Source organism: Leucoraja erinacea, chromosome 18 (assembly GCF_028641065.1).
Source record: "Leucoraja erinacea ecotype New England chromosome 18, Leri_hhj_1, whole genome shotgun sequence".
NCBI classification, from domain to species: domain Eukaryota; kingdom Metazoa; phylum Chordata; class Chondrichthyes; order Rajiformes; family Rajidae; genus Leucoraja; species Leucoraja erinaceus.
In genome coordinates this window covers 6,968,235-6,985,427 of record NC_073394.1, presented here as the reverse complement: position 1 = coordinate 6,985,427, position 17,193 = coordinate 6,968,235, and the positions used below count along the sequence as shown (strand labels likewise).

The 17,193-nt window shown below is 50.0% G+C and overlaps 1 protein-coding gene across 1 annotated transcript in view; it reads left to right on the top strand.

Moving 5' to 3' along the window:
- The window catches only part of shank2b (SH3 and multiple ankyrin repeat domains 2b), a 463,010-nt gene that overhangs the window by 399,595 nt on the left and 46,222 nt on the right, over positions 1 to 17,193 (top strand). The window contains exons 16-17 of the mRNA XM_055649215.1: positions 4,732 to 4,867; positions 15,559 to 15,639. Coding sequence (XP_055505190.1) covers positions 4,732 to 4,867; positions 15,559 to 15,639 — 217 coding nt within the window. The remainder of the gene's footprint in view (positions 1 to 4,731; positions 4,868 to 15,558; positions 15,640 to 17,193) is intronic.

The following is a 17,193-nucleotide window of genomic DNA, read 5'->3' as shown; positions in this document are numbered from 1 at the left end:
TGATCCTGACCACGGATGCTGTCTGTTTGGAGTGTGCACGTTCTCCCTGAAACTACATCGGTTTTTCCGAGTGCTCTGGCTTCCACCCACACTCCAAAGACGTGCAGGTTGGTAAAATTGTAAATTGTCCCTAGTGTGTAGGATAGTGCTGGTGTACAGTGTGATCGCTGGTCGGCGCGGATTCGGTGGGCCGAATGGCCTGTTTTCACGCTGTATCTCTAATACTAAAATTAAAGTGAATCAAACTCATCGAAAAGATAACATTTCAATAGACGTTCTGAAGAGATTATTTTGTGGGCCATTACAATCGAGAAATTGCTTTTAGCGATAATCCAATAGTCAGACCAGCAATTCATTACCCATAGCCCAGGAGTCTAATGTAGAGTTGACTTTGGCAAAGCATTCTCATATTAACGCATGAACAGGCCTGCTTCATAAATATTCAGCATTTGAGATTGGGAGGTCAACTAGCATCTTCCGCGATCTAATTGAATGGTCGAGTGGACTCGGGTGGCTGGAAGGCCTGTGTCCGACATTTTTATAGAGTCGGGGAGAAAGAATAATGAGGACTTTAACCTTCGAAGCTGCTTGGGTTGCCCCTGCTTTGTCAGGGCCGCTGTGTGTCAGAATCTCATTGCCCTGGGAGTGCGCCAGGGTCATCTCCTCCACCACACCGCACACGGAAATTACGAAAGAACCTCGGAAACAGGAGGGAAGAGTTTTCCATACCTCCCGCGTGCAACTTGAATAACTCTTTCACGTACCGACGAGGAATGGAACTGAGGTTAGACATTTATCAAGAGCAAATGAATATATATTAAACTGGATAATGGATGCATAATATTGATGTGAAAAAGTTGTCACTGGCTGAATAATTCCACGTGAAGCAGTCGGGCTATGTTTCATAAATTACCGTCATGGCTATTGTATCATTGCTGAAATCAATTCCTGCATTATCAATGACTTAAAAATCCCCTGAGGATTTATCTTTTTTGCCTCTCATTTGGCTTGTTGTAAATGATTAACGTCTTATTGCTGGGAGTTTATAATGCGGGACAATGCGTTTGTGATTCAGTTTAGTTTAGTTTAGAGATACAGCGCGGTTAGCAGGCACTTCGACCAACTGGGTCCGTGCCGACCAGCGATACCCGCACACTAGCACAATCCTACGCACACTTGGGACATTTTACATTTGCACCAAACTAATTAAACTACAAACCTGTACGTCTTTGGAGTGTAGGGAGGAAACCGGAGGTCCTGGAGAAAACCCACGTGGGTCAACTTACAAACTCCGCACAGACAGCACCCGTAGTCAGGATTGAACCCGGATCTCTGGAGCTGTGAGGCAGCCACCCTGCCGACCAGAGGTTTGATCGAAGATAGCGAGCAGGATGAGTGGTTGGGGTTTTGTGTAAGCTACGAAACATGTAAGATTGTTAAGGGTTTGGACACGCTAGAGGCAGGAAACGTGATCCCGATGTTGGGGGAGTCCAGAACCAGGGGCCACAGTTTAAGAATAAGGAGTAAGCCATTTAGAACGGAGACGAGGAAACACTTTTTCTCACAGAGAGTGGTGAGTCTGAGGAGGTATCTGCCTCAGAGGGCGATGGAGGCCAGTTCTCTGGATGCTTTCAAGAGAGAGCTAGATAGGGCTCTTAAAAATAGCGGAGTCAGGGGATATGGGGAGAAGGCAGGAACGGGGTACTAATTGGGGATTATCAGCCATGATCACATCGAGGGGCCGAATGGCCAACTCCTGCACCTATCGTCTATTGTTGTGTCAGATGAAACAAAAAAGGGAGGCTTCTTCTACTCTTCCATGGCACCATTTGAAGAAGAGTAAAGCAGATCTCCTAACATAGACACAAAATGCTGAGTAACTCTGCAAGACAGGCAGCATCTCTGGAGAGTAGAAGTCATACTTTATTAGCCAAGTATGATTTGCATCATATGAGGAATTTGATTTGCCGTACAGTCATACCAGTAAAACAAGACAGACAAAATGGTTTAAACACAAACATCCACCACAGTGACTCCTCCACATTCCTCACTGTGATGGAAGCCAAAAAAAAAAGTTCAATCTCTTCCCTTCTTTGTTCGCCCGCGGTCAGGAGCCTCAGGCCTTCCGTTGATGGGGCGATCTTGGCTCCCGTAGCCGGCGGTGGGACCCTCTTCGTCGGGGCGACCAAGCTCCTGCATCGGGGTGGGGGGGGGAATCTCAGCTCCCAGCACCGGGCGATCGGACCCCGGCTCGGGTCTGGTCGAACCTTCTGCGACTTTGGAGCTTCCCGAGACTGCGAGCTCCTCGATGGTGAAATCCGCAGGCGTCCGTTGGAGCGTCGATCCCAGGCAAGGGATCGGCTCCGATGGTAAGTCCACGTCCCGGTGGTGGGGCTCAAAGTCAGTGCTGAGCGAGGCCGCCAGCTCCACCATGTTAGGCTGCAGAGCGACCGGAGATACGATCCGGAAAACAATCGCATCTCCGGTAGGGTCAAAGGTTGAAAACAAGTTTTCCCCTCCCCCACCCCCCCCCCCCCACATAAAACAAACCAGAGAACTTGAACACAAACTTTTAAAACACACTAAAAATAACAAAAAAAGACAAAACAACAGACAGACTGTTGACGAGGCTGCCATCGCTGACGGCGCCACCCGGTGGTATATAATGGCTGACGTTTCAGGTCGAGACCCAACTTCACACTTTACCTCAACTATTCCATCTCTCCAGAGATGCTGCCCGGCCCCATTGAGTTACTCCAGCATTTGGAGTATATTTTCGATGTAAACCAGCATCTGCAGTTCCTTCCTCCACAAAGCAGAGTCGCTGCCCCTTTCATGTTTCCACATTTACCTCACCAGCGTCTTGAGAAAGAGTCAAGAGTCTTGAGTGTTTCGTTGTCGTATTTATATTAGTTTAGTAATACAGCGTGGAAACAGGCCCTACAGCCCACCGAGTCCACGCTGACCACCCATCACCCTTACGCTAGTTGTACGTTTTCCCAGTTTGCCATCGACAACACTAGACGCAATTTACAGAAGCCAATCACCCTCCAAACCTGCACGTCTGTGGAGTGTGGGAGGAAACCGGAGCACCCTCCAGCGTTTAGTCTTCAGACTCCAGAGTAGGAGTTGGCAACCTTGTTCTGCATTGGGGCCAGGACCCATGTCTGTGAGCGAATGGCGTGCCACATCTATCGCCACAGTGTAACACTTGGTGTTGTTTTTCGCTTCAGTTTTCATAATAATAATAATAATCTTATTTATATAGCACATTTTTAGTCAACTTGCATTGACCCCAAAGTGCTTCACATAATTACATTACATTTACACACAGGCAAAGGTGGGTGAAGTGTCTTGCCCCAAGGACACAACAACAGTATGCACTCCAAGCGGGATTCGAACCGGCTACCTTCCGGTCGCCAGCCGAACACTTAGCCCATTGTGCCATCTGTCGTGTGTCTTCATGTGTTTTTCAATTCGTTTTCTGCAGTTCCCAAGTTTCCCTCGCATGCCCCGGGACTGGCTGCAATTCCCAGATCGCAAAAACTAATTGAAAACAAATACGCCTGTGGGCCGGATGATTTTGGGTTAAGGGCGGATCCGGCCCCTGGGCCGTAGGTTGCCGACCCTTGCTCTGGAGCTACAATGCTGAAACAGGCCCTTCAGCCCACCGAGTGTACCGACCAGCGATCACCCGTACAATAGCGCTATCCTACACACTAGGTTCAGGAAGGAGAATTCAATTCAATTCAATTCAATATTCAATTCAATATTATTCCATGTCATTTGAATTAGGCCATTCGGCCCATTAACTCATCAGCGCCATTCATTCATGTCTGATCTATCTTTCCCTCTCAACCCCATTCTCCTGCCTTCTCATTCATAACCCCCGACACCCGTACTAATCAAGAATCTATCTATCTCTGCCTTAAAAATATCCACTGACTTGACCTCCACTGACGTCTGTGGCAAAGAATTCCACAGATTCACCACCCTGTGACTAAAGAAATCCCTCCTCATCTCCTTTCTCAAGGTACATCATTTTATTCTGAAGCAACAACCTCTGCTCCAAGACTTTCCCACCCATGTATAAAATTGTCTCCTCGCTATAGAATTTGCTGCTCAGGAGATTTCTTGGGTTACCTGTACTGCAGGTCTCATCATCTGACAGTGGTCTAGACAGAAATAAAAAGCAAGGCAGTCCAAAATTCTCTCCTTCCCAACATAAACTAGCTTGACATTAGCCTTCTGGAAGGGACGGTGGTGTAGCGGGTAGAGTTGCTGTCTTACAGCGCCAGAAACCCCGGTTCAATCCCGACCACAGGTGCTGTCTGTAGGGAGTTTGCACGTTCTGCCCGTGACCCACGTGGGTTTTCTCTGAGTTCTTCGGATTCCTCCCACACTCCAAAGACGTAGAGGTTTGTAGATGAATTGGCTTGGTATGAATGTAAATTGTACTAGTGCGTGTGTAGGATAGGATCGCTGGTTGGCGTGGACTGGGTGGGCCGAAGGGCCTGTTTCTGCGCTGTATCTCTAAACTGAACTAAACAAAATTAACTTTACAGACACGTTTATCATATTGAATGGCTGTGCAGGCTGGAAGGGCCGAATGGCCTACTCCTGCAACTATTTTCTATTTGTTCCTATGTTTTCCACGTGCAAGGTTCGGATAGTGATCGAGCTTCACTGCTGGACATCTTTATTTTAATGATCCTTCTCATTCTCTTGCAGGTGAACAATGAGAATGTGGTGAAGGTTGGCCACAGACAAGTCGTGAACATGATTCGTCAGGGAGGGAACCACTTGGTGTTAAAAGTCGTCACCGTAAGCCGAAATCTCGACCCAGAAGATACTGCTCGAAAGAAAGGTACTGATTTAGTTCATTTTTGACAAGCAACATGTTTTCACTATTAACACAAAAAGCAATACTAACTCAGCGGGACAGGCAGCATCTCTGGACACAAGGAATGGGTGACGTTTCAGGTCGAGACCCTTCTTCGCACTGAGAGTCAGGGGAGGGGGAGATACAAAGAAAAGGGAGTGTAAGGCTTGCTGGCTTGTTACCTTTGCCTCGTTAACAATGATCTATTCTACATTTTCCTAGATCTCCATCCCCTTTGATGTCTTGTTCTCACGCCTTACACTTCCTTATCTTTGTTTCTCCCTCTTTCCCCCGATTCTCAGTCTGAAGAAGGGTCACCATCCGAAACCAATCACCAATTCCTTCTCTCCAAAGATCCAGCATTTTGTGTCCATCTTCGGTTTAAACCAGCACCTGTAGTTCCTTCCTACAAGTTTTTTGTTATAACTAGTTCACTGCTGTTTACGCTTCAATGTGAACCTCCACCTATCAAACTTTAACTAATGCAGGAAGATTGCTCCCAATGTTGGGGAAGTCCAGGACAAGGGGTCACAGCTTAAGGATAAGGGGGAAATCCTTTAAAACCGAGATGAGAAGAACTTTTTTCACACAGAGAGTGGTGAATCTCTGGAACTCTCTGCCGCAGAGGGTAGTCGAGGCCAGTTCATTGGCTATATTTAAGAGGGAGTTAGATGTGGCCCTTGTGGCTAAGGGGATTAGAGGGTATGGAGAGAAGGCAGGTACGGGATATTGAGTTGGATGATCAGCCATGATCATATTGAATGGCGGTGCAGGCTCGAAGGGCCGAATGGCCTACTCCTGCACCTATTTTCTATGTTTCTATGTTTCTATGTTTCTATCATATCTGCCTCAACCACCAACCATGGCAGCGTGTTCCAGCCACTCACCACCCTCTGTTTAGTTTAGTGTAGAGACACAATGTGAAAACAGGCCCTTCGGCCTGCCGAGTCCATGCCGACCGGTGGTCACCCCGTACATCAGCACTATCCTACGCACATTCGGGACAATTTACACTTTTCAGAAGCCAATTAACCTACAAACCTATACGTCTTTGGAGTGTGGGAGAAAACCTACATGGTCACAGGGGGATCATCTAAACTCCGTACAGGCAGCACCCGTTGTCAGGATCGAACCCTGGTCTCTGGCGCTGTCGGGCAGCAACTCTACGGCTGCGCTACCGTGCCGCCCGAGCTCCTCCAGACCAGTTTACTCTCAAGATGGAAGCGATGATCTCGGACGATCTAAAGGGGGGAAATCTGTGTAAAGAAAATGACCCGCACATCTCCTTTAAACCACGTCCCATCTACAATTAAACACAAGCCTAGCGGTGTAAAACTGTGCGCCCAATTCATGTGAGAATGAAAGTACATCGCATGTAAATAACTTTGTCAATTGTCTGAGGCTGTGTTCTTTCTGTGTGATGTTTACACACTGCCAGTTGAACGCTGATTTAAGAGACTCTTAAACGCATTCGCGTCCCTTTTCTCTATAAAAGGAAATCATCATTGTGCGGTGCACAGGTCCGCGTGGGCAGGTGGTTCCAAAATACATCTCGCAGCACGGTGCTACTAGGCAACATCAGAGAGAGGTTGCACAAAACAGCATGCAATTCCTTGGTGAAGCATTCTTCAAAAAAAGAGTGTTCCAGAGTGCCAGCACATTACCATTCTGATGCAAAAAGGAAATGAAATGTCACAGGAGCAAAAATCCCGGCTGTTGCCCATCCCAGAGTGTTGGGGCGGTATTCGAACACCTTCCAAAGATGAGATTAATATGGCAGGTTAATTGAGCCATCAGATGCACTTTGTCTGTTTGGAGCCCAGTTTAAATCAGCATTGGCATGGATTATTGCTATTGAGTTTAGTTGTGTTTAGTTTGGAGGAATAGTGCCGCAACAGGCCCTTCGGCCCACCGAGTCCGTGCCGGCCAGCAATCCCCGCACACTAAAGGGCCTGTCCCACTTTCACTTCATGCTCACAGCATGGTCGTCATGAGGTCGTAGGAGGTCGTGGGTAGGTCGTAGCAGGCCATGATGCTAGCCGTAGGTACTCGTGGCATCAAGTAGGTCGGAGTGTTTTTCCAGCCTGATGAAAAATGTCCACGAGTAAAAATGGTCGTGAATTAGGTTTTGAAAGTGGGACAGGCCCTTTATGTTATCCTACACACACTGGGGACAATTTTACATCGATACCAAGCCAATCGACCTGCAAACCTGGACGTCTTTCTCTTTGGAGTGTGGGAGGAAGATCTCGGAGAAAACCCACGCCGGACACGGGGAGAAGGTACAAACTCCATACAGACAGCACCCGTGGTCAGGATCGAACCTGGGACTGTGGCAGTGTAAGGCAGCAACTCTACCGCTGAGCCGCACAGAATGCCATTTCTTCGTCTTTCTAGGAGCGTGTGATTTTATAAATGTAATCTCCAAACTTCCGTTCACAATTTTTGTCACGTTATTTTCTCGTTTCAGCGTTGTTATTCCAATCTCTAAATTTAGGATCAAGCCTTTGATGGTTGTGGGGGAAGGTTTATTCCGCAATGGCTGTGAAAAATGATGATTTAGGGAATTATTTTTGTTTAACCAGGCTCGATGACATCCACACAGCTGGAGGTGGCGCAGGGTGGATGACTCAACCAGCTAGCTGCCTGTTGCACAACCAGTACAATTAATTCATTACTTTAGTTTAGTTTAGTTTAGAGTTACAGCGCGGGAAACAGGCCCTTCGGCCCAGCGAGTCCTCGCTGGCCCGCGATCCCCGCACACCAATGCTATCCTACACACACTCGGGACAAGTTTGCATTTACACCAAGCCAATTAACCTACAAACCTGCACGTCTTTGGAGCGTGGGAGGAAACCGAAGATCTCGGAGAAAATCCACGCAGGTCACGGGGAGAACGTACAAACTCCGTACAGACAAGCACCCGTAGTCAGGATCGAACCCGGGCCTCTGGCGCTGTAAGGAAGCAACGCTACCGCTGCGCCACCGTGCCGCGCTCTATTTAAAGAGCAGGGGTAGCAGAATACAGCAACCTCCCCCCCCTGGTAAAAGCAGGATTATTTCTCCAGATAATGTGCAGTGAGTGTGGCGTAGTCATCAATACATGGTCAGCATGAAATCAAACTCAGTCAATTATCATGGACACAAAATGCTGGAGTGACTCAGCGGGTCAGGCAGCATCCCTGGAGAGAAGGAACAGGTGGCGTTTCGGGTCGAGACCCTTCCTTCAGACTGACAGGTAGAGGTGGGAAACTGAAGGTGGGAAAAGGCCAGGACATGTCAGGGCTGACAACAGATGATCTCGGGAAGGGTGGAGTCCATCATGGCCCATTGTTGGCTGGGGCAGATGTCCTAACGACAGGGATACAAGTGGAACTAGAAGTGTGAGTACGGTGGGGGGCCAGAATTAAAGTATGTTCTTTTAGGAAGGAGTTGAGGAGAAACTTCTTGTGTCAGAGGGTGATGAATCTGTGGAATTGTTTCCCACCGAAGGCCGAGGAGGCCAAGTCAGTGGATATTTTTAAGGCAGAGATAGATAGATTAGTACAGGTGTCAGAGGTTACGGGGAGAAGGCAGGAGAATGGGGTTAGTAGGGAGAGATAGATCAGCCATCATTGAATGGCGCAATAATGGGCCGAATGGAGTAATTCTACTCCTATTCCTCATGACCTTATTAGCCTTAGCCTAGCCTAGCCTAACTTACAACTGGTGACTAAATATTAAAAATGAATGCAAACGCGAAACAGGCCATTCAGCCCTTTCAGGTCTATGCTAGTGCATATGCTCTACACTCCTCCCACTTTCAAAAGGGGTAGCACGGTGGCGCTGAGGTAGAGTTGCTGCCTCACAACGCCAGAGAGCCGGGTTTGATCCTGACTACGGGTGCTTGTCTGTACGATGTACGTTCTCCCTGTGACCACGTGGGTTTTCTCCGGGTGCTCCGGTTTCCTCCCTCACTACAAAGACGTGCAGGTTTGCAGGTTGATTAGCTTCGGTAAGTTGAAAAAAAATTGTCCGTAGTGAAGTGGACAATGCTGGTGAACGGGATGATCGCTGGTCAGTGTGGACTCGGTGGGCTGAAGGGCCTGTTTCAGCGCTGTCTCTCTAAAGTCTAAAGTCTTACTGCAGCCTAATGCTACCTATTAAATTTCCTTACAACAATCTTCTGTTCATTTCCTCTGGTGCTTGAGTCTTTTTTATATATCGTCTTGAAACACAGAGGTTGTTCAGCCCATCGAGTCTATTCTGGCCCTTAATATAATCCCACTCCCACTTTTTAGTGTGTCTTAATGTGGGTTTTTAATGTTTCTCGTTGTGTCTTGTGTGGGGGGGTGGTGTGGGGGGGTAAGGGGGAAACCGCTTTGGTCGCCTGCTCAACGCCTCCCCCGTGGCCTAACAGCGAGGATTGGTGCGGCCTTTCCCGGACACGCGCGAGGGGACTTCAGCTTCAGCAGCGGGTGCAGCGAGGACTCTTTCATCGTGGAGCGGGCAAGCCCTCCCTGGTGGACGCCTGAGGGGAGCGCTCCATTCACTGGCGGCGTCCTGTGCCTGGGATCCCTCGTTGGGGAACCGGGAGGATAAGAGCTCCGACCAACGGCCCGCGGCCAACTTCTACCGCGGGCGCGGCATGGACTTACCATCCTGGGCGGGGTCCCTCGTTGGGGACCCCCGGAGAGGAGCTCCTACCGCCGGCCGTGCGGTCTGCGGTGCTTCTGGATGCGGCGTGGCGGGGACTTTAAATCTTCGACCGCCGGCCTGCGGCCTACACCAACTTGAAGCCGCAGTCTCCGGTGGGGAGGCATGGATTCAGGACTTACCTGGACTTACCTTGTCTGAACATCTGGACGCCCGTAGCGGCGACTGCGGTGGGTTGAGGTCCCGACCACGGGGGGAAATGGAGGAGGACTGGCCAAATGTTGTGCCTTCCACCACAGTGGTGAATGCTGTGGTGGATGTTTATGTGCATTTTTATTGCGTATTGTGTGTTCTTCTTTATTATTGTACCGCTGCTGGCAAATTCATTTCACTGCACTTTATGTGCAAGTGACGAATAAAACTTGACTTGACTTGACTTACTTCCCTGTCATTTATTCCTTCAGAAATGCCCAGTTTTGAGATACAGCAAGGAAACAGGCCCTTCGGCCCACCGAGTCCACGCCGACCTTCGATCACCTGTTCACACGAGTTCTATGTCATCCCACTTTCTCATCCACCCCCCTACACACTAGTGGCAATTTACAGAGGACCAATGAACCTGCAAGCCCGCACGTCTTAAGAGATGCGGGAGGAAACTGGAGCACCCGTAGTAAAACCCACGCGGTCATGGGGAGAACGTGCCGACTCCACACAGGCAGCCCCCCTCCCCCGAGGTCAGTATCGAACCTGGGTCTCTCTGGCACTGTGAGGCAACGGCTCGACCCGCTGCAACATAGTGCCGCCCCCCATTAACAACCGACTCCCACCCCGCCCCCCCTTGGGATGGGACAGAGGAAACGGGAGAGCACGGAGGTGGGGGAAACCCACCCGGTCCCAGGGAGAGCGTGCAAACTCCACGCAGACAGAACCAGAAGTCTGGATGGAACCTGGGCCACTGGAACTATGAAGCAGTCATTTTACATCACCACCCACCGCCCCACCACCATGTGGAATCATGTTTTGCCCTTCTCTATCAAACCTCTCCGTGATTTTATGAGATCTTAATGCGCTCACCCATCTGTTCTCTGAAGAGACTGATTAATAATATTTCCTGAGAATACGACGTATGTGTAGGTGAAATTCATCATCACTCATCTACTTTCACCCTGGCGTGATCTCTGAAGAATAACGTTGGTATTTTAAAATACTTTTGCAAATTAGCAGCAGCGTAGAATTATCTCGCAATCTTATCACTGAGTGATTCAATCGAAACATTTTTTTCCCCATTTTAACTCTTCTTCCAAGCTCTCTCTCCGCCCCTACCTTCGGGAAGAAGGTGCGGGAGTCTGGACAAACATGGCCACCAGCTTCAAGAAGGGCTTCTTCCCAACGAACATCAGACTCTTGAACACGACACAAGACTGTTCCCTCCACCCAGTCAACTTCTATGGATTGTCTTTGGTTGCGCTAAGGACTCTAGGGCCTGTCCCACTTGCCGATTTTTTTCGGCGACTGCCGGCATCGTTGACTGACGTGTCAGGTCACTGAAAAATCAGCGGCGTGATGCAGCGGGGACGTGACGTGATGACGTATTGGCGCGCGGTGAATTTTTTCAAGTGTCGCAACATTTTTTTTGTCGCCGCAGGATTTCGAAATGTTCAAAATCTTTGGGCGACCCTGATATGACACCGGCAGTCTCCAAAAAAACTCGCCAAGTGGGACAGCCCCTTCAGGGCTTTTTGTTTTATCATTACACTGATTGTGGTAAATAAATGTTGTGTAATGAGAACCATACACAGGAGTAACATCTCATAGTCCTTTATCGTAACTCAAGCGGAGGAAACATTACATGCTATCGTCTCCGTGGTCAGCATGTTGCACAGTTGTACAGGGTCTTGGTGAGACCACACCCGGAGTATTGCGTACAGTTTTGGTCTCCTAATCTGAGAAAAGACATTCTTGCCGTAGAGGTTCACCAGACTGATTCCTGGGATGTCAGGAATTTCATATGAAGAAAGATTGGATAGACTCGGCTTGTACTCGCTAGAATTTAGAAGACTGAGGGGGGATCTTATAGAAACTTACAAAGTTCTTAAGGGGTTGGACAGGCTAGATGCAGGAAGATTGTTCCCGATGTTGGGGAAGTCCAGAACAAGGGGTCACAGTTTAAGGATGAGGGTGAAATCTTTTAGGACTGAGATGAGAAAAACATTTTTTACACAGAGAGTGGTGAATCTCTGGAATTCTCTGCCACAGAAGGTAGTTAAGGCCAGTTCATTGGCTATACTTAAGAGGGAGTTAGATGTGGCCCTTGTGGCTAAAAGGATCAGGGGGTATGAAGAGAAGGCAGGTACAGGATACTGAGTTGGATGATCAGCCATGATCATATTGAATGGCAGTGCAGGCTCGAAGGGCCGAATGGCCTACTCCTGCACCTAATTTCTATGTTTCTATGATGTCTGACAGTGAGATGGTGAAACACCATTAGCACTCGTCTGGGGTAGGGATGAAGATCCGGACTGGACTGCATATGGAATGTGCAGCATGCATAATATGTGCGGTTATAGGTATAGTAAAGGTAGGCTAACATAGTTAACCTACATTAAACTGGGTTAGTTTAGTTTAGAGATACAGTGTGGAAACAGGACCTTCGGCCCACCGAGTCTGAGCAGACCAGTGATCCCCGCACACCAACACTATCCTACACACACTAGGGACAATTTACATTTACCAAGTTAATTAACCTACAATCCTGTACGTCTTTGGAGTGTGGGGAGGAAACCGAAGATCTCGGAGAAAACCCACGCAGGTCACTGGGAGAACGTACAAACTCCGTACAGACAGCGCCCGTAGTCAGGATAGAACCCGGGCCTCTGGCGCTGTAAGGAAGGAACTCTACCGCTGTGCCACCGTGCCGCGCTCTATTTAAAGAGCAGGGGTAGCTGAATACAGCAACCTCCCCTGGTAAAATCAGGATTATTTCTCCAGATAATGTGCAGTGAGTGTGGCGTAGTCATCAATACATGGTCAGCATGAAATCAAACTCAGTCAATTATCATGGACACAAAATGCTGGAGTGACTCAGCGGGTCAGGCAGCATCCCTGGAGAGAAGGAACAGGTGGCGTTTCGGGTCGAGACCCTTCCTTCAGACTGACAGGTAGAGGTGGGAAACTGAAGGTGGGAAAAGGCCGGGACATGTCGGGGCTGAAACCGAAGATCTCGGAGAAAACCCACGCAGGTCACGGGGAGAACGTACAAACTCCGTACAGACAGCACCCGTAGTCAGGATCGAACCCGGGTCTCTGGCGCTGTGAGGCAGCAACTCTACCGCTGCGCCAGCGTGCCGCCCAATCTATAATCTTTTAATTTTTGTTCATTTTTCTTTTAACCTGTAGCAGCAAATGACAAATTCTAAACACATTTCTCGATCCAAGGTTCTTTTAGTATAAACGATAAGCTCTCATGAAGGTTAGACTGAAGTTAATTAACAAGTCATTTGCATCAGAAGCAGTTACACATTAGTCCTTATCTATTTCTGAATGCTGATTTAAACAGAAGCGGGGTCACAGAGATGGTGACATTTACCCTGTCAAACTGTTCCTAACATGAGTAATTTAGGATTAGAATTTGTTAACAGAGTGTTGTGAGGTTAGATCACAGGACAAAACAATGATAAAATGGACAGCCTTTTCATCTGCTTCCAGCAATACTGCTTAATCAGCATCATTTGATGTTAATCTTCCTTTTAATTAGACCTGCCGCTCCTGTTCTAAATTTCATCCAATACAATATGGAATCAATTTATATTGACAGTGTAGATCTGTGTCCTGTTAGCTTTTGAAGTCACTTTCGGCCTTGAAGTCAATTCCTCAATTTTTCTTTCCCGAAAATGATGGGCCACTTCCTCCCTCTTTGCATTGGTTCTCTTGTCATCGGGTTAATCCTTACATGGGTGATGTGGTGTGGGTGGCAAAGATTGTTTTGGGTAAATGCACAGATTATAGTGGAGATACTGATTGCCGGTCATAAACGCACTGGCAAAAAATAATACAGAGCAGCGCGGTTAATTGTTGCCGAGTCTGAAATAACTGCTGATAATTGACATGTGAATGATCATCCCTCTGCACCCTGTTCCAGACAAAGCGAATTTTATTTTTTTTAAACTATTTCTCTCGTTTTCTTACACCATAGAGTGCGGCCATTCGGCCCATCGAATCTATGTTAGTTTGTTGAAATGGAAGAGGGGGTGGGTGTGATGGTAACCGGTTTAAGCACTTGTAAAGTTTAATTTCTTTAAAAAAAAATGTTGTTCCGATGGAAGGTCTTCTCCCCATTATTATTGTCAGGTATTTTTGTTTGTTTGTAATGTTTGGGCAATATATCCCTCGATGAACCCAAGATAATGGGGACTTCCTTAGGTAGCTGCTTTATACTCAGTAGGGCACTTCTCAATTCCACCTTCCCCCTCCCCCTCCTCTTACCCCTCCCCCTCCTCCTTACTCCCCCTCCTCCTCCCCTTCCACCTCCCCCTCCTCCTCCCCTTCCACCTCCTCCTCCTCCTCCCCTTCCACCTCCCCTTCCTCCTCCCCCTACCCCTCCACCTCCTCCACCCCCCCACCCCCGAAACCAAAGCAGCAAATTCCGGAATCGCTCAGTAAATGGTATGTCACCATATTGACCCTGAGTGAACCCTAGCGTAGCTATTCCCTGCATCCCATCCATCCCTCCCCATCCTCGCTACCTGTTGTGACTAATGGGCCTGTCCCACCTGGGCGCCATTTGCGTGTCATTTACGTGTCACGATGCACGACGTGCGCATTATGCGCACGTGGTGCGTGATGATTTAGGCGCGGCACACCAGGATTTTGGGATGTAAAAAATCTTTACGCAGATGACGCACAAATGACGCCCAAGTACGACAGGCCCTTTGCTTCACTCCTTCCCCACTTCTGACAAAGGATCTTTGACCTGAAACGTTAACTCTCACAGAGGGCGTAGCTTGAAGGGGAGAGGGACAAAGCTTACTGGAGATGTGCGGGACAACCTTCATTACACAGAGAGTGATGGATTACGCTGCCGTGGAAATCACTCGGTAAACCCGTCAGCATTCATGGACCAGAACGTCGCCTATCCGTGTTCTCCAGAGATTCTGCCTGACCCGCTGAGTTACTCCAGCACGATGTGAATTTTCTTGGTTGTAAACCAGCATCTGTTTCAACATATCTCGAGGATTCCTAGTTCAGTTGCTAGGATTTATTTTGCATGCAAACAGATCAGATATACCATTCCAGATACAGATACAATCAGTTCAAATTCAAGTGGAACAAGTCAAGCAAAGGGGAAGCTACAGAGTGCAGAATAAAGTTTTCAGCATTGTAGCGCATCAGCTCCAGTGACAAAATCCTATGTCCGCATTGGGGTAGAGGTGAATTGGACAGCACTCTAGCTCATGGATGGACCGTTCAGAAGCCTGATAACAGAGGGGAAGAAGCTTTTCCCGAGTATGGTCAAAAACGTGAAGAAGGATGTCTGTGTGAAAAAACTTTTTCACACAGAGGGTTGTGAATCTGTGGAATTCTCCGCCTCAGAGGGCGGTGGAGGCCAATTCTCTAACTCTGCTTTCAAGAGAGAATTAGATAGAGCCCTTAAAGATAGCGGAGTCAGGGGATATGGGGAGAAGGCAGGAATGGAGTACTGATTGTGGATGATCAGCCATGATCACTGTGAATGGCGGTGCTGGCTCGAAGGGCCGAATTGGCCAATTCCTGCACCTACTGTCTATTGTCCTATTGATCCGAAACGTCACCTATTCCTTTTCTCCAGAGATGCTGCCCGACACGCTGAGTTACTCTGGGCTTTTTGTGTCAATCTTCGGTTTAAACCAGCGTCTGCAGTTCCTTCCTACACAACCTCCAAAGACAGTCTAACTGCAAAAGAGATGGGGCTGAGCCGGGTGGCGTGTACCAAGGCGTGCGTGTATTGTGAAAAACGACTAATTTCAATATATTTTTTTTCTTTTCTTTCCATTTCGCCCACAAAGCTCCTCCACCTCCAAAGCGGGCCCCAACCACGGCACTGTCACTGCGCTCCAAGTCCATGACGTCAGAACTCGAAGACCTAGGTAAGGAATGGGATTGGAAATGCACGCCTTTGGTCGATGAGCCATCGCGGTTGACCGTGACTGGGGGGGGGAGGTGGGGGGGGGGGGGGGGGGGGGGGGGGGGGCACACTGCATGCTTATACAGGTCCACCACCAATTACCCGACACCCTCGGTTCTAGAGCCTTGCCGGATTCTCCAATGTGCCGGAACAACAGAGGTCGCGGCCTCCGAGAGGAGTCCAACGGTACAGGAATTCCAGAGCCCCGGCTGCAGGGGGTGAACTCCACCCGCCGATCGGAAGTCCAGATGGGGTCGAGATTCGGGGGGGGGGGGGGGGGGGGGGGGGGGGGTTTCAAGTGCACTCTCGTAATTATGTCCGGATGAAAGGAGGTGCCAGACCACCAGTTGCTAGTTAATCGGTGGTGGACCTCCACTTGAAGTGTCAATGACTGGGGCCGTCAAAAAAACCCTCAGCAGCTGTCTGAGATTGAGTGAGGGCGGGAGGAGGGGGGTGGAGGGGGAGGGTGAGGGGGGGGGGAAGGGGAAGGATGGGAGGGGGGGAAAGGGAAAGGGTGAGGGGGGAAGGGAAGGGTGTGGGGGGGGGGGAGGGGAGGGTGGGGGGGGGAGGGGGAGGGGTAGGCGAGGGAGGGAGGGGAGGGAGGGGAGGGGCGGGGGGGGAGAGGGAAGGGCAGGGAGGGGGGGGAAATGGGGAAGGGGGGGGTGGGGGGGGGGGAAGGGGAGAGGGGGAGGGGGTGGGGGGGAAGGGAAGGATGAGGGGGAAAGGGGAAGGGGTGAAGGTGAGGGGGAGGGGGAAGGGTGAGGGGGAAGGGGAGGGTGAGGGGGGAAGGGGGGAGTGGGGGGGGATGGGAGAGGGGGGGGGGAGGGGGGGGGAAAGGGGAAGGGTGAGGGGGAAGGGGAGGGTGAGTGGGGGGAAGGGGAGGGTGTGGGGAGGAAGGGAAGGGTGAGGGGGGGAAGGGAGAGTGAGGGGGGGAAGGGGAGGGTGAGGGGGGGAAGGGTAGGGTGGGGGGGGAGGGAGAGAGTGAGGGAAGGGGAGAGTGAGGGGGGGAAGGGAAGGGGCGGGGGGGGGGGGGGGGGGAGGGTGAGGGGGGGAACGGAGGGGTGGGGGGGGGGAAGGGGAGGGTGGGGGGGGGGGGGGGAGGGGGAGGGGGGGGAAGGGAAGGGGGGGTGAGGGGGGGAAGGGAAGGGTGAGGGGGGGGAAGGGAGGGTGTGGGGGGGGAGAGTGAGGGGGGGAGGGCGGGTGAGGGGGGGGGGGAGAGGGGGGAGGGGAGAGTGAGGGGGGGAGGGGGGAGAGTGAGGGGGGGAAGGGAAAGGGTGAGGGGGGAAGGGGTGTGGAGGGTGAAGGGTTTGTAAGGACTCGCTCTCCACTGCGTTAATGCACTGTACGCCTAACAAATTGATGCGTCGCGAACAGATGAGCTAAATGACACGTTGGTGAATGTCCTTCCTCACTCTCTTCCCTCTCTCTTTCTTTGCTGCTTCCTTCCTCTCCCTCTTGCCGTCTATACTTTGGACACCTCCCACAGTGGACAGAGGTAAGCTGACCTGTTCAGAGT